The sequence below is a fragment of the Rattus norvegicus genome, chromosome 9, assembly GCF_036323735.1.
Source record: "Rattus norvegicus strain BN/NHsdMcwi chromosome 9, GRCr8, whole genome shotgun sequence".
NCBI lineage: Eukaryota > Metazoa > Chordata > Mammalia > Rodentia > Muridae > Rattus > Rattus norvegicus.
This window is the reverse complement of record NC_086027.1, coordinates 6,167,164-6,187,784: the sequence shown is the minus strand read 5'-3', so window position 1 is coordinate 6,187,784 and position 20,621 is coordinate 6,167,164. Positions and strand designations below refer to the sequence as shown.

At 41.0% G+C, this 20,621-nt stretch overlaps 1 protein-coding gene across 1 annotated transcript in view; it reads right to left on the bottom strand.

The window, feature by feature from the left end:
* Positions 1-5,339: 5,339 nt before the first annotated feature.
* Positions 5,340-20,621, bottom strand: part of Kcnh8 (potassium voltage-gated channel subfamily H member 8) — a 439,763-nt gene continuing 424,481 nt past the window's right edge. Inside the window, 1 exon segment of the mRNA NM_145095.2 lies at positions 5,340-6,411. Within this exon segment, the coding sequence (NP_659563.1) occupies positions 5,722-6,411 (690 nt within the window). The 3' untranslated portion in view covers positions 5,340-5,721.

Sequence of the window (20,621 nt, the reverse complement as noted above, 5' to 3'; positions counted from 1 at the left end):
AAGCCCCAAAGGGGTTATGACACATAGGTTGAGAATTATTGCCACACAGCAATCCACAGGTCCATTTGACAGAGGCAGTTCTTCAACTGAGGCTCCTTCTCAGGTGTGTCAAGCTGATGACAAAAACTGGTCATCACAAAAGGAGAGAGTATCAGATCTGGTGTCCTGACAATCTCTGAGGACTAAGCACCAGATTTCTGTCTACTTGTCAGTTGTTAATCCTTCTTATACCGAGGGACTCTTCCTCTTCCTCCTTTTTCCCATTGCTTGCCAAAACCTTCTGTAAAAGAGATACAGAAATAGTAGAGCCTCTTGTTTATGGATTCAAATGGCCATGTTATACTTGTCTGCAGAAGAAACACTTGGTTGTCATAAAAGTAACTTTTGGTGACAAAAGATGTGTATAGACCATGTGTTGAAGAGGTCTATTCATGCTATTTGCACACAGACTATAAACCTTGTCAGGAAGACTGTATGATATCATAAACTAATGAAATAATGATGTTGATATGGTCCTTTTGTAAGCAGTAAGTCCAATGAGGTTTTGAGTATCAGACTTCATTTTAAATGGTTATGAAGGTGTCTTTTAAAATTTAAAAGCTAACTGAAATATTTGTTGTAGTTACTTCACATAGAAGAATTCACCTTGCATTGTGTTATGCTTGCTTCTGGACTGGAGTTTTTAGTATTCCTGCTTTGTTGGTGGACGGTGGTAAAGAGGTAGTGCAGAGAAGGGCTCCTTTTGGTGTTCTGTTTGGTTGTGTGGGAAGCACCTGTGTCTCAAGGTGTTCTGTAGTATGCAGGGCATCAGCATCCTGGGCTTCTTCAGTGTGTTCTTTCCTGAACTTACCTTGTTCACTTGCTTCTCACGAGCAGTTTTCCTTCCCTCAGTCCACTGACTGCCATTCTTACAGAGGCCACTTAGCAGACATCTTAGTGAGCATCTGTATCTTCACCAACAGAGTCTTGAAGTTCCTGTTCCAAATAGGGCCCATCACTGGGTCCCTTTTCCTACCACCAGGCATCCTTTAGCATTCTCTTTTATCCTTTCTTAGGATCTGATTCCCTATTAATAATTAATATTCCTTTACATTAATCATTCCCTTTTCAAACTATTACATGGTTTCTGTCTTTTCACTGCAATTATTAGCAAGGGATCCCATAGACATCTGGAGCAGTGGCCATGTGACTGCTGTGACCTGAGCAGGGCAGCTGGCTATGCATACCTTAGCACTGTGCAGCCATGACCTGCCTATTGAGTTCCAAAATAATTCTCTTCTGGGACAAAAAATGACAACGAAAAGATAAGCTATCACTTGAGTTAAAGGGTAGTGCAAAGGGGATATGGCACTTTTCACTCTAAGGGAATGCCCAAGTAAAAATAGCTTCTTGCAATTAATTTTGTTCACACTTTTAAGTTTCATTCTCTCCAATTTATTCTTTATTGTGCTCACATACATCACACATATGTTTTATCTTTTTAAGACAACTGAAAAGAGAGAGAAAGACAGACAGAGAGAGAGAGAGAGAGAGAGAGAGAGAGAGAGAGAGAAACCCTAGAGACTTAGTCAACTTTTGCATCAAAATCCCTTAGTCCCAGGTTCTTCTTTCCACAGAGAGGAACTTAAGCCAGGAGGAATTAGGCCAAGGTAGAGTCATTTCACTTTAGGGTACATTTTCCTCATCTGTCTTTTTTTCTCTTTTTTCCCCCCTGAATGCATAGCTTCTTAATCTCCGGGAAGAACAGGTGTGGATGTAGGGGTATCTGCCTTGCTGGTCTCCCTTAACATCTTTCAAGAGCTATTTACTCAGAGCTCTGTTGAAAGATGAAACCCAGGGGACAAGTTCTTCTAAGACATTAGCTGCAGGGAGTGACATTTTGTTCATTCCTTCTGGAGGGACCCACTGGCTCCCTGGGGTTCCAGGGGAAGCTTTGAAGGCTTCTCTGTGAACTAGTGAGCATTTCATCAGCTGTGAGGGGTCAAGACCACTCACTACTGAGCATCTTTTCAGGACTTTGTTCATTTGTACAGGTTTGTTGGTGGCCTGGGGTAGTAGGTATGACTTTTCTATATACTTGATTTCTATAGCAATAGCAAATTTACTAAGAGAATGGGAAATGGGCAAACAGAAACAATGGCGTGTGTTTAGGGAGCCCATTCTTGTTAGTGAGTAAATTCTGTAAGTCCTTTTGTAGTTGTAAAGAAGGCTGTAAAATAGTTTAATTACTGTAGCTCACTTGAATCCAAAGGCACATAGTTTGGAGCTATGGAGGCGGGAAACAATAGATAGATCTTTTCCTTCCCTTGTTGCCTCCATTCTAAGTTTCATTATTAAAGGTGGATGCTGACCCTGTTGCCAGCACTGTTGCCAGCACTCTGAGGGGCTCATGTGGTATGAATGTTGTGTTGTGACCTATGGGGAGAAGACATCACAGTTTTACTATGTTTTAAACATTAGCCTGAGACTGGGAACAGGGTGGGAGAGGACAGAAGAAGGCAGAGAGAAAGGAAGAAGAGAAGGAAGGTCACAGGAGAAAGAAGGAAGCCAGGAGAAGCTAGGGAGGAGGCAGCTGGAGGAAAAGAGATGGGATGAGTGGTGGGAGGGGAGGGAGAGACTGACAGAGCAAAGGGAATAAACGTGGAAGAGGACCTAGAGGCGAAGACCAGGGCATGGCTTGGCATTTGCTTAGTGTTCCTTCTGCTTAAATTGCTTCACTAATTCTCTGAAACTCTGCAAATCAGATATGCTGTGAACCTCAAGTTTTAGATGAATAAGCTGAAGTTCAGAGATGTGGAAGAACTGCCTGAGGTCACCCAGCAAGGACCATCCAGCCTTAATTTTTTAAGTCAGAGTTCCGAATGTCTACGTTCCTAAGGTCCTCTGAGAAATACCTGATTCGAACTAAAGATGGAGACTTACTTTGGGTCAAAGCAAGCTTATACACAATGTGACTACAGACTCAGGGCTCTTTTATGGACTTTAGATGCTGGTCCACTTACATACATATCAGTAAACTGTAAACTTGTACTTTGTAAGAGTTTAGACCAATATTTGTTCATTTTTACTACATGTCAGTCACTCAGGGAGCTCACCAAGTGTTAAGTTACTCAGACTCCACCCAAAGGCACTGACTTGGAGCCAGATGTTCAATGCTTAAAGCACTCCAGCTTACACCTGACAGTCCAGAACATTCAGAAAAGTACTGTTCTGTCTAATAGCCAACCTGTAAGAGGACTTTGGGCATTGAAGATAATAATAAGCTATGTTTATAAGTAGCTTTAATTTTTAGAAAATTCCTCTCACATTGAACAAATATCTCACATAACACATATCTCCCTGGTTTGTCTAAACAAAACTACATATGAAGATTTCAGTTCCCAATAGTATTATATTGTATTAAGTGTGTGTGTGCGTGTGCATGTATGTGTGTGTGTGTGTGTGTGTGTGTGTGTGTGTGTGTGTGTGTGTAGAGATGGTGTTGCATAGAAAATTGCCATGTGTTTCCAACCTTTCACTGGCCATCTCATACCCCTAGGATAGTCTTCTGATGTGTACACCTACTAAAAACAGAAACAAGTATTTATTCATTGGCATAGAGGGAAGTTGATTACTTATACATTTTAAAAGGCAGCAAGGGATGGGTATGACCTGAAGCATCCTAAGTGGTGAGTTGGGTGCATGTTTTAAAATTTAAAATAATGTGATCTGGAGAATTAAAAAAAAACCACCCAGTTATTTGTTTTAAAAATAGAAATAGTGACTAATTATTCTTCCTGTTTGATGGTTATGTGAGATAGAATAGCCTATGGAATTTCTAAGCATTTCTTATTACACCTTCAGAACCGAAAAACAGAATGTCAGTGTCTATATTTTGCCTTAGTATCAGTCCTCCTGGTTTGCCATTTGGATCTCCATGAATCAAGACTATCAGTGGCCTCTCTTTGAGTAGCACTTAAAAGATGAGACAGCTAGGGAGAAGGGGGGATGCACACAAGCCCAGGAAGTCGAAACTGGTGCTCTGTCCTCAGTTTCTTGCAAACCTCTGGAGAAACTGAAGGTTTGATATTCTGCAGCAGGCTTCGAGTAGGTCACTTAATGAATGCGTCCTCCACTGAATTTTTTAAGAGTCTTTTTTTTTTGTTCTGTTGTTCCAGATACATTTGGGGTGTAGGAAACACAACACCACAATCCTCAGCTTGCTTTGATATTTTTAATGATGTAGTTCTGACTTGTGGTGGACATAAAACCAGAACAACTCCAGAATATGAACTTATAGGGACATCGGGAAAGAGGAGGACCTAAATGTCCTTAAACACAGTATGCATCTTAAATTAAGGTGTTTATAGCATTGCCAAACACAGCATGAGAGTTTGCATGTTGATATGTGTGAGATGTTGGGAACATTCAGGATAATAGCTGAGAACATCCTAGTCATGTGACCTCTGAGAGTTTTCTTTCTCTTGCTACACATCCATGGCAGCGATAGTGTAGCCTTCAGCCCTGTGAGGAGCTCTAACCGCAGAGGCTCAATGCTTCCCTAAGTTAAACAGGTACCATGGGCAGCCTGGGAGTCAGAGTCCAAACATCTTGGCCTTTCGTAGAGATATATATTGATCCAAGATCGCTCCTAAAATGAGGGATGGTGGGAGGACACATTCATAGTGTTGAAACTAAAGCGGCTCAGTGTGGGTTGTAATTACATAATGGACAAATTTTAGGGTCTTAAATCACAGAGTGCAATGCTTGGAGGAGTGCTCTTGCATGGGCTTCTGAGGTCCACAGCATTGCCTGAGTCAGCAAAGATAAAGAGTGCTCTCCATTATCAGGCCAAACCTGCACTGAGCCTATGTTTTTCTTTCATTGATAAAATATGACCCCACTGTCCTTTTATATCCCACTAGTGTGAGGGTACATGTAGATTTTTTTATGTTTTGCAAATTGCATGCAGATAAAAGGGGATTCCTTTCAAAACAACCTCTTAATGATAAATAATTTTTGATTTACTATACATAACAGTAGTGTTTTTTTGTTAAAACAGCAAGCTTTTTTTTTACCAAAATGAAAAGAAAACATTCATTTCTTTATAAATAGTTTAAGTAGTTTAAATACATATTTCATACCAAGGATATAAAAATAGCTTCTTTTTTTCGATAAATAAAGACATTTTCATTTACATGGCAAATAACGTGCGGATAGCTAACCACTGGCCACCAGCTCTATTTGACTGATTGTCTAGGAGATGACATGCAGTGATAATTGTTCCTCTGCCTTCACAAAAAGGAAAATAGATCAGCGGGAGCCATGCACTCCCGAGGCCAACAGTGCTATGGATATTGTTCAGGAATGACAACCAGGCACTCAGGAAAAAAAACCTTTGCTGCACTTCACAAAAAAATCCACTTATGACAAAACTAATCCCCAAACTCTTTGTCTGGGGTTTCTATCTGCTCAGACCCTCTGGGTCATAGGATTGTTACCAAAGTCTGTCAATCAGACCAGTAAGTTAATACCTGTACAGAGAAGGTTTTATGCTTCTACGATCTAGAAATTGTTTGCTACAGTATAGAGGTGGCTCTGCCTTTTACTGGCCCCTTGCCCTCTTTCCTGCAGAATTCCTAACTTTGCTCAGGCTCCACACCTGCTAGAAGCCACAAAGGCAAACTAGAGCTGTCATGCAGCAGTGGATTTGGCATTGAAAGCTGCCCTTATGTGCTGATATTATATGTTTATGGCTTTGCTGTCTTTTACATCCGCTGTGCTTGTGACAACTTCTACTGGAAAGTTCTCCAAGGGTTCTGTAGAGGCTGACATCATTCCTTCTCGGTCCCAAGATCCTGGTAAGTTTTCCAAACTGAAAGAACTCACAGGTCCATGAGTGATGCTGCCCTCCTCTGACCTACTTGGGAGAACGAGGTGCAAGGATGTTTCTGATGAGGAGCACACAGAGGATGAGAGAGTGGCTGAGATGGACTGCAAAGGTGTCAGTGTGGTATCTGAATGAGGGGAGATGCACCTTAGGAACTGCAAGTGGCCTTCTTGGATAACCTGGCAGTGAGAGGGGGAATAAGCCAGGTTTGGAGAATGATGCAGTTCACTATCTACTGGACTTTGCTCATGAGCTTCAGTTCGTTGAGGGTTGCTGCCCACCAAGGAGGGGTCGACACTCCAGATGTCAGAGGTGACATTGCCATGGTAAAGATGTGCTCCATTTGCCTGCAAGTGTAGGCAAGGCTGGTGAGCACTCCAGCTCACCCTAGTCTGGAAACTTTCTCTGGAAGGACAGATTGAAGTGGGATGCAGAGAACAAAATTGTGATGGCTGCTGAGGTGACAAGATGTTTTCCAGAAGTTGCATGATGCTTCTCATATCTTTCCCTAGCTGGGAGACCTCCTGAGTCAATGTTGTGACCTGTGTGGAGAGAGAAGAGCCAACAGCAATGGTCAGAGGTACACAGAGTCGACAGGTTTTAGAGCAATGAAGACAGGAAGTGAGATTTATCAATAAAAAGGGTGCCCCAACTCAGCTAGCCATACTCAAGGTGAGTGAGTAGGTTGGGCATCTAGATAGATTTATATCTTGATCAAAAGCCATACCTATGCTGGAAAAGATGGTGAGGTGTTCATCAATGACTGGGGTATCACTGTAAAGAATAAGGAAGACTCTATGGCCTTTGACACCAATGGCAGTTTCCACCTCCTGAGAGTGGATGGGATGTAGACTGGTACACAGATGTCACCAAGTACTTGGAGGGGCAGATATCATGTCAAAAGTACCTGGCACACTGATTCCCTGTTTTGTGTGATGATTAACTAGCAGCTCATGGCTTAACATTCTCTAGCTTAGGGTTTGTGACTACAGGTCTAGACAGGGATAGGACCTTAATGAAAAAGAGTGTGGAGAATGGCTCCAGCTGCATATGTAGCAGAGGATAGCACCAATGGAAGGAGAAGCCCTTGGTCTTGCCAAGGATGGACCCCCACCCAATATAGGGGAATGTCAGGGGGAAGGGGAAGTGGTTGGGGAGGGGAACACTCTTATTGAAGAAGAGGAGGAGGAGGGCATAGGGGTCTTATGTTCGGGGAAACTGGGAAAGGGAATAACATCTGAAATGTAAATTAAAATGTATCCAATAAAAAAAGAAAAGAAAAAGAGTGTGATGAGAACACTCACTAAATTTTCTAAAAAGAGAGTTCTTGGGAGAAATGGGAAGCTACAAAATGAGGTAAAGAGATCTGTGATAAGGTTAATTAGAGCAAGGACTATGAGTACCTGAGTGTCGTGTGGTGTACCAGGTAACCAGGAGGACCTTGAATTATAGCCAGATAGTTCTGTGTCTGCTCCACTCATTTTAGAAGCAACTCACTCGGCACTTTATCAACTTTATCAGATTCTCAAAGGAGACACAGTCCATAAACACACAAACCACAGAATGTATCCATTTAAAACAACAATAAAATCCACGGACAAAGTTGTTTTCCTAACATTAGATCTGGATCAAAACAACAACAAACAAATAAACAAACAGCAAAACTCAACAGAGTCCATTAGAAGATTGAATGTAACTCCAGTCTGTATTTTCTGAAGTGTTTGTTCCTCAGCACAAGAAAGATTGCATCTCCTCAAACAGAGTATATACAAATTTCCACTCTTTGGATTACTTAACACTAAAACAATGTTGCAGTGATTAGCCATCTCTATTTTAATGAAATCTTATTAAATTTTTGATTAATTAATTAAATTTAGAATTTAATTAAAATTCATTTATCTAATGATACTGTTGCTGTGATCTCATTTTACTCTCCCAACCCACAAATGTCCAAAAGAAGCTGTTGAAGACTTGGATAAACAGTCCCAGGCGCCAAACAGGACAGTTTCAATATCCATTACCAAACCCAGACACTGCTGTTTAGGTGGGCTTCTTTATGTATAAAAACATCTTAAAATGCCTATATATCTAGCTTTTGTACAAGTGTATGATGAATATACCCTTTAAGTCCTCCACTCTTCCTGAGTTAGTCTTTTTTGTCTCCTTAGACAGCTTTACTTTCATTGTCTACACATTTCTAATTCTTGCAGTCTACTTCCTGTGAGAGCATCCTGAAGCTAATTCTTCCTTGCAGCCCCATCAGGAGGTGGGCACAGCTTAAACTTAGGCATTTAGAACAGTCTAGAAGGAAGTCATTATGTGATTCAGGTTACCAACTGTCAACATGTAGGCTGAAATTGCAAGACCAGAACTCTCTGTGCTGGTGTGGAACTGTAGGGAGCCAAACTGATGCTCGTCTGATTTATTTTTAGTAGATCTTCAGCTGCTGGAAGCAGAACATGCCTCTCTACCTCATGATGGAGTGGAAGGGTGCGAGTTTCTCCAATTCTGCATGTGTGGGCCATGTCTACTCAGTGTCACAGGACTCCTGCCCACAGACAGGCTGAAGGGTCTATGGAGTCCTTATCTCCATTATCAGCATTTCAGAATAAACTGTGCTCCAAGTAGGGGGATTGAAAGGGCATCTGAATGACCCTTTTTGTAGGCACAAAGAGCCCCTTCCTGAACCAAACTCACCAGAACTGGTGGAGTAGCTGAGCTTTCAATAGGGATGCTCCCACCATTCAGGACTGGATGAAGATGAAGCATTGGAGGACTGCCTCTGAATTTTAGGTATAATGAGAATTACAGTATCCAGTGAAAGCTTTAACAAATTTATAACAATACAATATTTTTATGATCTAATTAACCAATATCACTAGGACAGGCAGGGTTTCATGTGTGAAACAGAGCACTGAGCTCCCCGTCTCCAATATTTGTTTTAGTTCATGTGTAAGTGTGCACCCAAGCATGTGTGTTTGCATCTGTATGTATATGAATGTGTTGTATATGAATGTGTTCGCATCTGTATGTATATGAATGTGTTGTATATGAATGTGTTCGCATTTGTATGTATATGAATGTGTTGTATATGAATGTGTTCGCATCTGTATGTATATGAATGTGTTCGCATCTGTAGGTATATGAATGTGTTCGCATCTGTATGTATATGAATGTGTTGTATGTGAATGTGTTTGCATCTGTATGTATATGAGTGTGTTGTATATGAATGTGTTCGCATCTGTATGTATATGAGTGTGTTGTATATGAATGTGTTCGCATCTGTAGGTATATGAATGTGTTCGCATCTGTATGTATATGAGTGTGTTGTATATGAATGTGTTCGCATCTGTATGTATATGAGTGTGTTGTATATGAATGTGTTTGCATCTGTATGTATATGAATGTGTTGTATATGAATGTGTTCACATCTGTATGTATAGGAATGTGTTGTATATGAATGTGTTCACATCTGTATGTATATGAATGTGTTTGCATCTGTATGTATATGAATGTGTTGTATATGAATGTGTTCGCATCTGTATGTATATGAATGTGTTGTATATGAATGTGTCCACATCTGTAGGTATATGAATGTGTTTGCATCTGTATGTATATGAATGTGTTGTATATGAATGTGTTCGCATTTGTATGTATATGAATGTGTTGTATATGAATGTGTTCGCATCTGTATGTATATGAATGTGTTGTATATGAATGTGTTCGCATCTGTATGTATATGAATGTGTTCGCATCTGTATGTATATGAGTGTGTTGTATATGAATGTGTTCGCATCTGTATGTATATGAATGTGTTGTATATGAATGTGTTCGCATCTGTATGTATATGAATGTGTTGTATATGAATGTGTTCGCATCTGTATGTATATGAATGTGTTCGCATCTGTATGTATATGAATGTGTTCGCATCTGTATGTATATGAATGTGTTGCTCTCAGAATCCAGAAGAGGGTGTCAGATCCCCTGGAAATGGGGTTGCAGTGGTTGTGAGCCCCCTGCGATGGATGCTGGGAACTAAACACCTATACTTTGCAAGAGCAATATGCATTCTCAATTACTGAACCGCCACTTCAGCTCCCAAATAGTGTTTGTAAGAATACTTACTTCATGAAAGACATCTTTGGTCTAGAATTCGGGCCTTACTTTTTGCTATGTTATCACATGAGACAGGAGCCATTGTTTCTGAAGGAGTTGGGAGATGCTGGCTAATGTGTTTAGAATCTCTACAGAAAACAGTAATATAAACCATTGCCTTATGGACAAGAGTTATTTAGACTGTCAGTTCAATGTCAGATAAGTAAATAGTGTAATTTTAGAAAAACAATCCCACACTGATTAAACAGTAAATTCCTTTCAAAGCAAACTATACGAACAACAACAACACATGATTTGCTACAGGGTAAACACCATAATTCTGAATAAATGCATTCTAGCTTTCAAAATAAATTTTTTTCCATTTCTTCAGAGCCACATTCATGACATCTAACTTATACTGTACATCATCACAACTTTGAGGCCATGAACTCTGGATGGGAATCCATAGACTCAAGTGGCTCCAGGAATATAAACATATATTAACTCTTCCAGAAGGCGAATTACTGTCTTAGCTGGATCTAAAAACAACACAGACATCAAGAAAATAGAGCTTTCAGATGATGTGACGGAAGATTTCCATTATTGTGTTCCTAAGGACACGCCCCAGCACCCTATTAAAATTCTGAGGGAGAATTAATCCCTTTTAGGTAAAAGAAAGATAGCATCCCTTGAAGGCGGAGACCATGGTGGCACTGATGGGGATGGGTTTTATTCAGTGGAGTGTGCTGGTCCCTGCTGGGCTAGTTGACAGAGTCTGTTCTAAGATACAGAAGACACTAGTCTTGATCAAGCAGAAGAAACAAAGTTTACTTTTGAGGGTGGCAGAGCTCAAGCTGCCATGTGGTGAAAAGATTAAATAGAATTGCCAATGAAAGCTGTTGGGGCTGCTTTCTGTCTAGGACTGTCCAAGTTACAGAAGTTCTGTCTTCGACGTAGAACTTAGCACCAGAGCATTGCGAAGTGAAGCAAGACAGTCATCCTGCCCAAAAAAAAAGCAAACTTTCCTCCTACCCCAACGGCAACCTAAAATCCTTATGTGTTTTTGCCATTCATACTAGAAAATATCACCCTTTCTCTCCCTGGCTATTACAGAGTCTTCCCAAGCCCCGCTTCATTCCTATCAGATATTTTGAATACTTTGTACACAGGGAGGCTATCTGGATTTGGACTTCTGATTCAAGGTAGAGAGAATGGATAAAAGGAGCATTACTTGATATGTGTTCTCCACTTGTATATTAGTTTTCTCTTTGTCCCTTTTCCTTGTCCTCTCTTCTTTCTCCCTCTATAAATAAAAACCCAGGAGTCTGAAAATTCAAGCTATTTGGCCCAATCAGTTCACTACCACCATCTCCATAGCCAAATGCGTACACCTAACATTTCCTCTTGCCCTAAGTCCTGTCAAAAAGCAGGGTGGTGAGGAAAACAGTATCTGTGCTCCAAAGTGACTCACCTCTCTCTTCCAGACACCAGCACACCGAAAGACTCCCTTCTTTTCTTTTTGTGCAAAATCATGCATTAAAGTCTCAGTGCACCCGATGCCAGCAGGTGTGTAGTCAATGCCTCTATTACTCACAAATGTCACTTCTAGTCAGCCACACACCATGGAACAGACTTGTCAGCAGCGGTAATCTACACTCTGACCTTGACTGGAGGAAACTAGTAACTTACCTCACTTCCCTATTTCCGCCACCTCCAGGATTCCCTAGAATGCTCTGACACCGTTAGCCTACATTTCTAGAGCGCCTTCTTTCCTGTTGTTGTATTTAACCAGCTCCAACGGCTTTGACAGATGGCTTAAATAATCTTTTAGATGTAAAACTTTAGTCCTCAGATAATTGGCTTCATGTTAGGATCCCACATGACTGGATTTGATAGTGGATACAAAACCTAAGCTTACTCGAGTATTTCTGCATGGCAGAGAATACTGATCCGGAAGGCAGGCCAGAGGAAAGGGCAATCGCTGTTCTCTATCTAACTCTTCCTCTGCAGCAGCATGGAGAAACAACCCACTGTCAACACTGTTACTATTTAAGAAGCCAGGGTGGGGATTCTGTGTCAGGGATGCGAGATGCAATAGAAGGATGTACAAGTTGGAGTTGTTCAGAACTGAACAAGGACCTGTGTGGGCTGAGTGCAGGGAGAGCAGGGACCTTACTGGTTTTTAAGTAGGTCAAGCTTCTGTACAAGTATTGCCACACAGCATACACTCCAAATTTTGTTTTGGTGGCTAAGTAGTTTGCCTGGGAGTAAACTGCATGGAGAATTTCTTAACATGTGCTTCTAATAGTTTTAAAAAACTAAATTTAAATAATCTTTCCTACTGATTTAAACTTATAAGGACAGAAATAATTACCACCAAGCTTTGAGTAGGTAAGAATATTTCATATGCTCTGAATGTATTACCACAGTCCCCCAACATTTAAAGCTGGGAGATTTTGAAATATGTATTTATTATTTAAGAAGTCCATTTGTGGGGCTGATTTTTATTTTCCCCTGTAATAGCAGACACTTTCATATACTATACTGTGGCTTTTGGTGCAAACAGATTTCTTTTTTATTTTGTTTTGTTTTGATATGTTTATGGCATGTGTTTTGGAAACAGAAATGCAAGTCAAAATACCTCTTTAACAATGCTTTTATTTCCTGTAAAATCGCTCTCCTTATGTATGCTTTGTCTTCCTGAGTCCTGGCTACTACTAAAACCATGAATTCCGAAACTTTACTTGGTAGGCAAAGGAAAAAAAACATGACTTTCATTTTTATGTGTTAATGAATAGATGGAAATGCATCTGGTGACGTAAACTTCTTAGTGCAAACTTAGTGCAAAGAGTTCTTGACCTGTCTCTGATTTTGCCAAATGTGTATATTTTCCTGATAGACTAATTTTCTTTTCTTTTTTAAAAAAGATTCTATTTATTTATTATATATAAGTACACTGCAACTATCTTCAGCTACCAGAAGAGGGCATCAGATCTCATTACAGACGGTTGTGAGCCACCGTGTGGTTGCTGGGATTTGAACCCAGGACCTCTGGAAGAGCAGCCAGTGCTCTAACCACTGAGCCATCTCTCCAGCCCTAGAACAATTTTCTTAAATCCAGAGGTACTAATTGCATCAAAAGTCTCTGCCCAGCTCAACCCCCCTTTTACAGGGTCTGATTCAGGGAATTAAATGATCTTTCCCCAAATTCTTTGTCATGTTGTATGTTTGTCATGAGATTTAGATAAGTTCAACCAAACTCCACAAGTAGACAAGATGATAAAGATGATTGACATCATTTTACCCCTGCATTTGTTGCTTTACAAAATGTCCCAAACAAATGACAGTCTTCTGTTTGTCAGCTAAGGTGATAGTTATACTTGGCACTTACAGACATTTCTTCCAGACAAGGGAACATTCTCCTGTAAGGAGCCTTGAACATCTAGTAGGTAAGACTGTGTCATAAGCTCTGAATGTCTCATCAGAGTCTCCCAGCTAGAGAGTCAGTAGCTAGAGACATGAAAGTTGGCCTGTCCCAGGTCACACAGGAATACTACCTACCAAGGGCTTCTCTTTTATAGTTACAGATGGTGCCTGTAACATAGCAGAAGCACCATGAGTCAGGCATTGCCAGCACCGAATAGCCAGTGGCCATTTTCAAAATGGCTACTTCAATGACTTCATTAAATTTCTGCAAACACTGGCCTTTGCATATAAGCTCATCAGTCCAGCCATATGAGGGACATTCATTATTTATCAGTACTCTTATTTTTTCTAATGGCTGAGCATGATTAGTGTCTGGATTGCCATTTGCATGAGAGATCCTTATGTTACTAGCAAACATTAAGCACAGCTACCTCCTTTCAGGCTTTCAGTTGTATACAACATGGACACCAACCTGAACCCAGGGAGAAGCCACCCTGGGGCATTCAGTCTATAGCAGCAGAGGAGTCCTGGGACTTCACTTCTAGCAAGCAAACTCCTGAATTACCCATTTACACTTCAACTTTGCAGTCAGAATGGTAGGTTTCTCCCACCCCTATCTGAGACTTTTAAAATAAGTGCCAAAAGTGTACACTGTTGTGGATTGCCTTCTTGCTGTTTGTATGTTAATGCTAATTCTGCCCACCCTCACCCCCACCCCCTGCCTCCATAAGGAGCTGATCACACACTCAGGTGATTCCACATGAACCTGCTCCCCATTTTAACTGGTCAAATAAAGGCTAGAGCCTATGATTAGGGAGTGGAAGGGAAAGGTGGGGTTGGATGTTTTAGAGAAGGAGAGAGAGGAAGGAGGACGATGAGATGGAGGGATGGAGAGAGAGAGGGGAAGATGAAGGAAGGGGAGGTAGAAGATAGAGCAGAATCGCGTGGCCTGGATGAGCAGGAAGTAGCAAGGTATCTCATGGCTGGAGAATAGAGTAGTAGTGACTGCCCAATCTGGATGTGCAGTTTATAAATATAACTGAGTTTTGTGTTCTTTGCATGAGCATATTAGGGTTGGAGATTTACTGATAAAAATCTGACTGGTATTAAATATTAAGACTGTCTGGTGTTTTCCATTTCCAATGATTTAAGTAGACAAGAGAGAGGGTGAGACCGCAGATATGTGGCTGGTCTGCAGACCAGCAAGAAACCAGGGTGAGATGGCCCCTTTCCAGGATCAGGTCAGGAAGATCGGGCGGCTGCTGGTCCTAGATCCTAGCCGGAGCTAGCTTGGATTTTTAAAATTTACATGCAACAGTACACTACCTGAGTGTGATGGTACATGCCTATATCCCCAGGTACTCTGAAAGCTGAGGCAGGAGGATCATGAGTTTGAGGCTAGCCTCAGTGTCTTAGCAAAATGTATCTTAAAGTAAAAATTAGAAATCTTGGATTTTATCTCACTGACTGCACAGGTCCTGACGACATGTGGAAAGCCTTGGGTCCCATCCTCAGTACTGAAACAAATCATAAATATCCATCATATGAAACTATGATGGAGTCTTTGAGATGTGTATTCACTGTGCAATGACAATTTCAAGAGAATTAATTTATGAGCCACATCACATACTTACCACTTTTTATGGTTAGGAAATGTAAACTCCACCTTCAGTATACAGCACATCGTCATCTAGAAGCTAATGGTGAGTCTCCTGAGATTGCTTACCTTGTCACATTGAAATCTTGTCCTTTGCCTACCACCCCAATCCTCACAGTCCCTGGGAAACCCAATTCTCCTCTCTGTTTCTATAAGTTCATTTTCAATTCTCATAGAATTACATCCTTTAGTTAACTCCTCACATACTGATCTGTCAGCAATGGGGTCAAAGTTCGGTGTAAGCCACTTTCTTTTTTCCTGTCTGGTTGGTGAGATGACACTGAGCTCTGTTAGGAAGAACATGGCTCTTGGCTGCTTTTTCCTGTGATCTGAGTAGGCATAGCCTTGAAGTGATAGCTTAGAAGTAGAGTGGGATTCAAGTCTAATTATATTCAATTATACAGTTACATTTAGCTGAAATAACTTTACAAAGAGATGTTTCCTTATAGGTTATCTAGCTTCCGCCATTACCACAGTTAAAAAGGAAAATGTTTGGTTTTTCCCTTCCCCAAATCAATGTTTAAAAAATGACTTATCTTTGATACTTGAAATTGATCAACTGGTTGCTTATTGATAAATATTAGAAAAAATCCACGAATCTAGTTGTATTAGCATTGTGAGTCATTATATTTATTTATTTCCACAGAAACTGTAGTCTTCGACAACTGTGCATATGTTGTGGTTACCTTAGAGACTGGCATATGACTGGGCCCATAATTGTTCAGTCAGTGAAGATGGGAAGAGCTCACAAGGGCCTGCCTGTCCCTGAGGATATGTGAACAACCAAAAGTTTCCGGCAGAAAGAGAACTTACTTCAGTGGTACAGAAGATCTTTAAGTTGCCCCCACTCCTGTAAGTAACCTCTTGGCTGTGTTCACCCATGCTGCTGAAAGTAACCACTCGTGCATGCTCACTCACGCTCCTGTGAAGAAGTCCTTATCTTTTCCCCTGTAAGTAACCCTGAGTTCACTGGTTCACCTAGGCGGAATTAGGTGGAGTCACTGCTTTGGTCTGTGGTTGGTGCCTTATGCGAGGTGAACAGACTTGTTTGTCTTCTCAGGGAAAGATGTCTAAACAATACACTGCAGTATTCCCTCACAGAGTGGAAATGCCTCAAAGTATAATGAGCCATTTGCTCACCATTCTGTGTGAGTCCTTTATAAGAAAGTCATCGACTAGATACCCTAGGAATGTTTTTTGGGGGGTGGGGCGGGGGAGAGACAGGCTGAAAACTGCGTTTATAGATGCACACATGAACCTCACAAGAAGCAGAACACCCAGTGGACGGATAAGGATACTAACCCACCCATAAAACCTTCGACCCAAATTTGTTCTGCCCTAGAAAATTTAATATCCAGGAATCCACCTCAAGACTATTAAGACTGAGAATAAACAGACATACAGAAATAACTGAAAAATGGATGATTAATTGTAAAGTTGCCTTTATAGTAGAACCAAAGGAATGGAATACTTGGGAATAGATACAAGTGAAGACGTGTAGAGCTGGGAGCTGAAAATGATAAAACATTGCTCAGAAAAACCCTAGATACCTAATAAAATCCTTAGTTCAAGAGTAAGAATAGGGAAAGGGCGGCGCAGATCTTCCTGGTTGCTGCCGCCTCGGAGAGCTCGTAGGCAGCACCCCACGAGCAAACTTGAGCCTCGGGACCACAGGTAAGACCAACTTTTCTGCTACAAGAGACCTGCCTGGTGAACTCAGGACACACAGAGGCAAAAGTCCTCTAGGACCAGCCACTTCCTGTGTTTACCAGGAGTCCCAAACCCGCGGATCCCGGCCCAAAGCAGCTCTCTGCTCCCAAACCCCGTGGGAGAGAGACCTCACCACCTGGTCAGGTGGGCACTCCTGAGGCTGCAGAGCAGAAGAGATCACTAACACTGCCCACCCCTGCCCACATCCCTGGCCCAAGAGGAAACTGTATAAGGCCTCTGGGTTCCCGTAGAGGAGGGCCCAAGAGCACCAGGACCGCTGCATCTGAGACACCGCCAGAACCTGAAGGGATCTACCGGATAAACAGTTCTCTCCACCCAAATCCCGTGGGAGGGAGAGCTAAACCTTCAGAGAGGCAGACACGCCTGGGAAACCAGAAGAGACTGCAGTCTGCACACATCTCTGACGCCAGAGGAAAACACCAAACTCCATCTGGAACCCTGGTGCACGGAAGCTCCCAGAAAGGGCGGCGCAGATCTTCCTGGTTGCTGCCGCGGCAGAGAGCTAGTAAGCAACACCCCACGAGCAAACTTGAGCCTCGGGACCACAGGTAAGACCAACTTTTCTGCTGCAAGTGACCTGCCTGGTGAACTCCAGACACAGGCCCACAGGAACAGCTGAAGACCTGTAGAGAGGAAAAACTACACGCCCAAAAGGAGAACACTCTGTCCCCATAACTGGCTGAAAGAAAACAGGAAAACAGGTCTATAGCACTCCTGACACACAGGCTAATAGGACAGTCTAGCCACTGTCAGAAAGAGCAGAACAAAGTAACACTAGAGATAATCTGATGGCGAGAGGCAAGCGCAGGAACCCAAGCAACAGAAACCAAGACTACATGGCATCATCGGAGCCCAATTCTCCCACCAAACCAAACACTGAATATCCAAACACACCAGAAAAGCAAGACCTAGATTTAAAATCATATTTGATCATAATGCTGGAGGATTTCAAGAAAGACATGAAGAACTCCCTTAGAGAAACACAGGAAAACATTAATAAACAAGTAGAAGCCTACAGAGAGGAATCGCAAAAAATCCCTGAAAGAATTCCAGGAAAACATAAATAAACAAGTAGAAGCCCATAGAGAGGAATCACAAAAATCCCTGAAAGAATTCCAGGAAAACACAATCAAACAGTTGAAGGGATTAAAAATGGAAAACGAAGCAATCAAGAAAGAACACATGGAAACAACCCTGGATATAGAAAACCAAAAGAAGAGACAAGGAGCTGTAGATACGAGCTTCACCAACAGAATACAAGAGATGGAAGAGAGAATCTCAGGAGCAGAAGATTCCATAGAAATCATTGACTCAACTGTCAAAGATAATGTAAAGCAGAAAAAGCTACTGGTCCAAAACATACAGGAAATCCAGGACTCAATGAGAAGATCAAACCTAAGGATAATAGGTATAGAAGAGAGTGAAGACTCCCAGCTCAAAGAACCAGTAAATATCTTCAACAAAATCATAGAAGAAAACGTCCCTAACCTAAAAAAAGAGATACCCATAGGCATACAAGAAGCCTACAGAACTCCAAATAGATTGGACCAGAAAAGAAACACCTCCCGTCACATAATAGTCAAAACACCAAATGCACAAAATAAAGAAAGAATATTAAAAGCAGTAAGGGAAAAAGGTCAAGTAACATATAAAGGCAGACCTATCAGAATCACTCCAGACTTTTCGTCAGACACTATGAAAGCCAGAAGATCCTGGACAGATGTCATACAGACCCTAAGAGAACACAAATGCCATCCCAGGTTACTGTATCCTGCAAAACTCTCAATTACCATAGATGGAGAAACCAAGATATTCTATGACAAAACCAAATTTACACAATATCTTTCTACAAATCCAGCACTACAAAGGATAATAAATGGTAAAGCCCAACATAAGGAGGCAAGCTACACCCTAGAAGAAGCAAGAAACTAATTGTCTTGGCAACAAAACAAAGAGAAGAAAAGCACACAAACATAACCTCATATCCAAATATGAATATAACAGGAAGCAAGAATCACTATTCCTTAATATCTCTCAACATCAATGGCCTCAACTCCCCAATAAAAAGACATAGATTAACAAACTGGATACACAACGAGGACCCTGCATTCTGCTGCCTACAGGAAACACACCTCAGAGACAAAGACAGACACTACCTCAGAGTGAAAGGCTGGAAAACAACTTTCCAAGCAAATGGTCGGAAGAAGCAAGCAGGAGTAGCCATTCTAATATCAAATAAAATGAATTTTCAACTAAAATTCATCAAAAAAGATAAAGAAGGACACTTCATATTCATCAAAGGAAAAATCCACCAAGATGAACTCTCAATCCTAAATATCTATGCCCCAAATACAAGGGCACCTACATACGTAAAAGAAACCTTACTAAAGTTCAAAACACACATTGCACCTCACACAATAATAGTAGGAGATTTCAACACCCCACTCTCATCAATGGACAGATCATGGAAACAGAAATTAAACAGAGATGTAGACAGACTAAGAGAAGTCATGAGCCAAATGGACTTAACGGACATTTATAGAACATTCTATCCTAAATCAAAAGGATATACCTTCTTCTCAGCTCCTCATGGTACTTTCTCCAAAATTGACCATATAATTGGTCAAAAAACGGGCCTCAACAGGTACAGAAAGATAGAAATAATCCCATGCGTGCTATCGGACCACCACGGCCTAAAACTGGTCTTCAATAATAATAAAGGAAGAATGTCCACATATACGTGGAAATTGAACAATGCTCTACTCAATGATAACCTGGTCAAGGAAGAAATAAAGAAAGAAATTAAAGACTTTTTAGAATTTAATGAAAATGAACGTACAACATACCCAAACTTATGGGACACAATAAAAGCTGTGCTAAGAGGAAAACTCATAGCGCTGAGTGCCTGCAGAAAGAAACAGGAAAGAGCATATGTCAACAGCTTGACAGCACACCTAAAAGCTCTAGAACAAAAAGAAGCAAATACACCCAGGAGGAGTAGAAGGCAGGAAATAATCAAACTCAGAGCTGAAATCAACCAAAGAGAAACAAAAAGGACCATAGAAAGAATCAACAGAACCAAAAGTTGGTTCTTTGAGAAAATCAACAAGATAGATGAACCCTTAGCCAGACTTACAAGAGGACACAGAGAGTGTGTCCAAATTAAAAAAATCAGAAATGAAAAGGGAGACATAACTACAGATTCAGAGGAAATTCAAAAAATCATCAGATCTTACTATAAAAGCCTATATTCAACAAAACTTGAAAATCTGTAGGAAATGGACAATTTCCTAGAGAGATACCAGGTACCGAAGTTAAATCAGGAACAGATAAACCAGTTAAACAACCCCATAACTCCTAAGGAAATAGAAGCAGTCATTAAAGGTCTCCCAACCAAAAAGAGCCCAGGTCCAGACGGCTTTAGTGCAGAATTCTATCAGACCTTCATAGAAGACCTCATACCAATATTATCCAAACTATTCCACAAAATTGAAACAGATGGATCACTACTGAATTCCTTCTATGAAGCCACAATTACTCTTATACCTAAACCACACAAAGACCCAACAAAGAAAGAGAACTTCAGACCAATTTCCCTTATGAATATTGACGCAAAAATACTCAATAAAATTCTGGCAATCCGAATTCAAGAGCACATCAAAACAATCATCCACCATGATCAAGTAGGCTTCATCCCAGGCATGCAGGGATGGTTTAATATACGGAAAACCATCAACGTGATCCATTATATAAACAAACTGAAAGAACAAAACCACATGATCATTTCATTAGATGCTGAGAAAGCATTTGACAAAATTCAACACCCCTTCATGATAAAAGTCC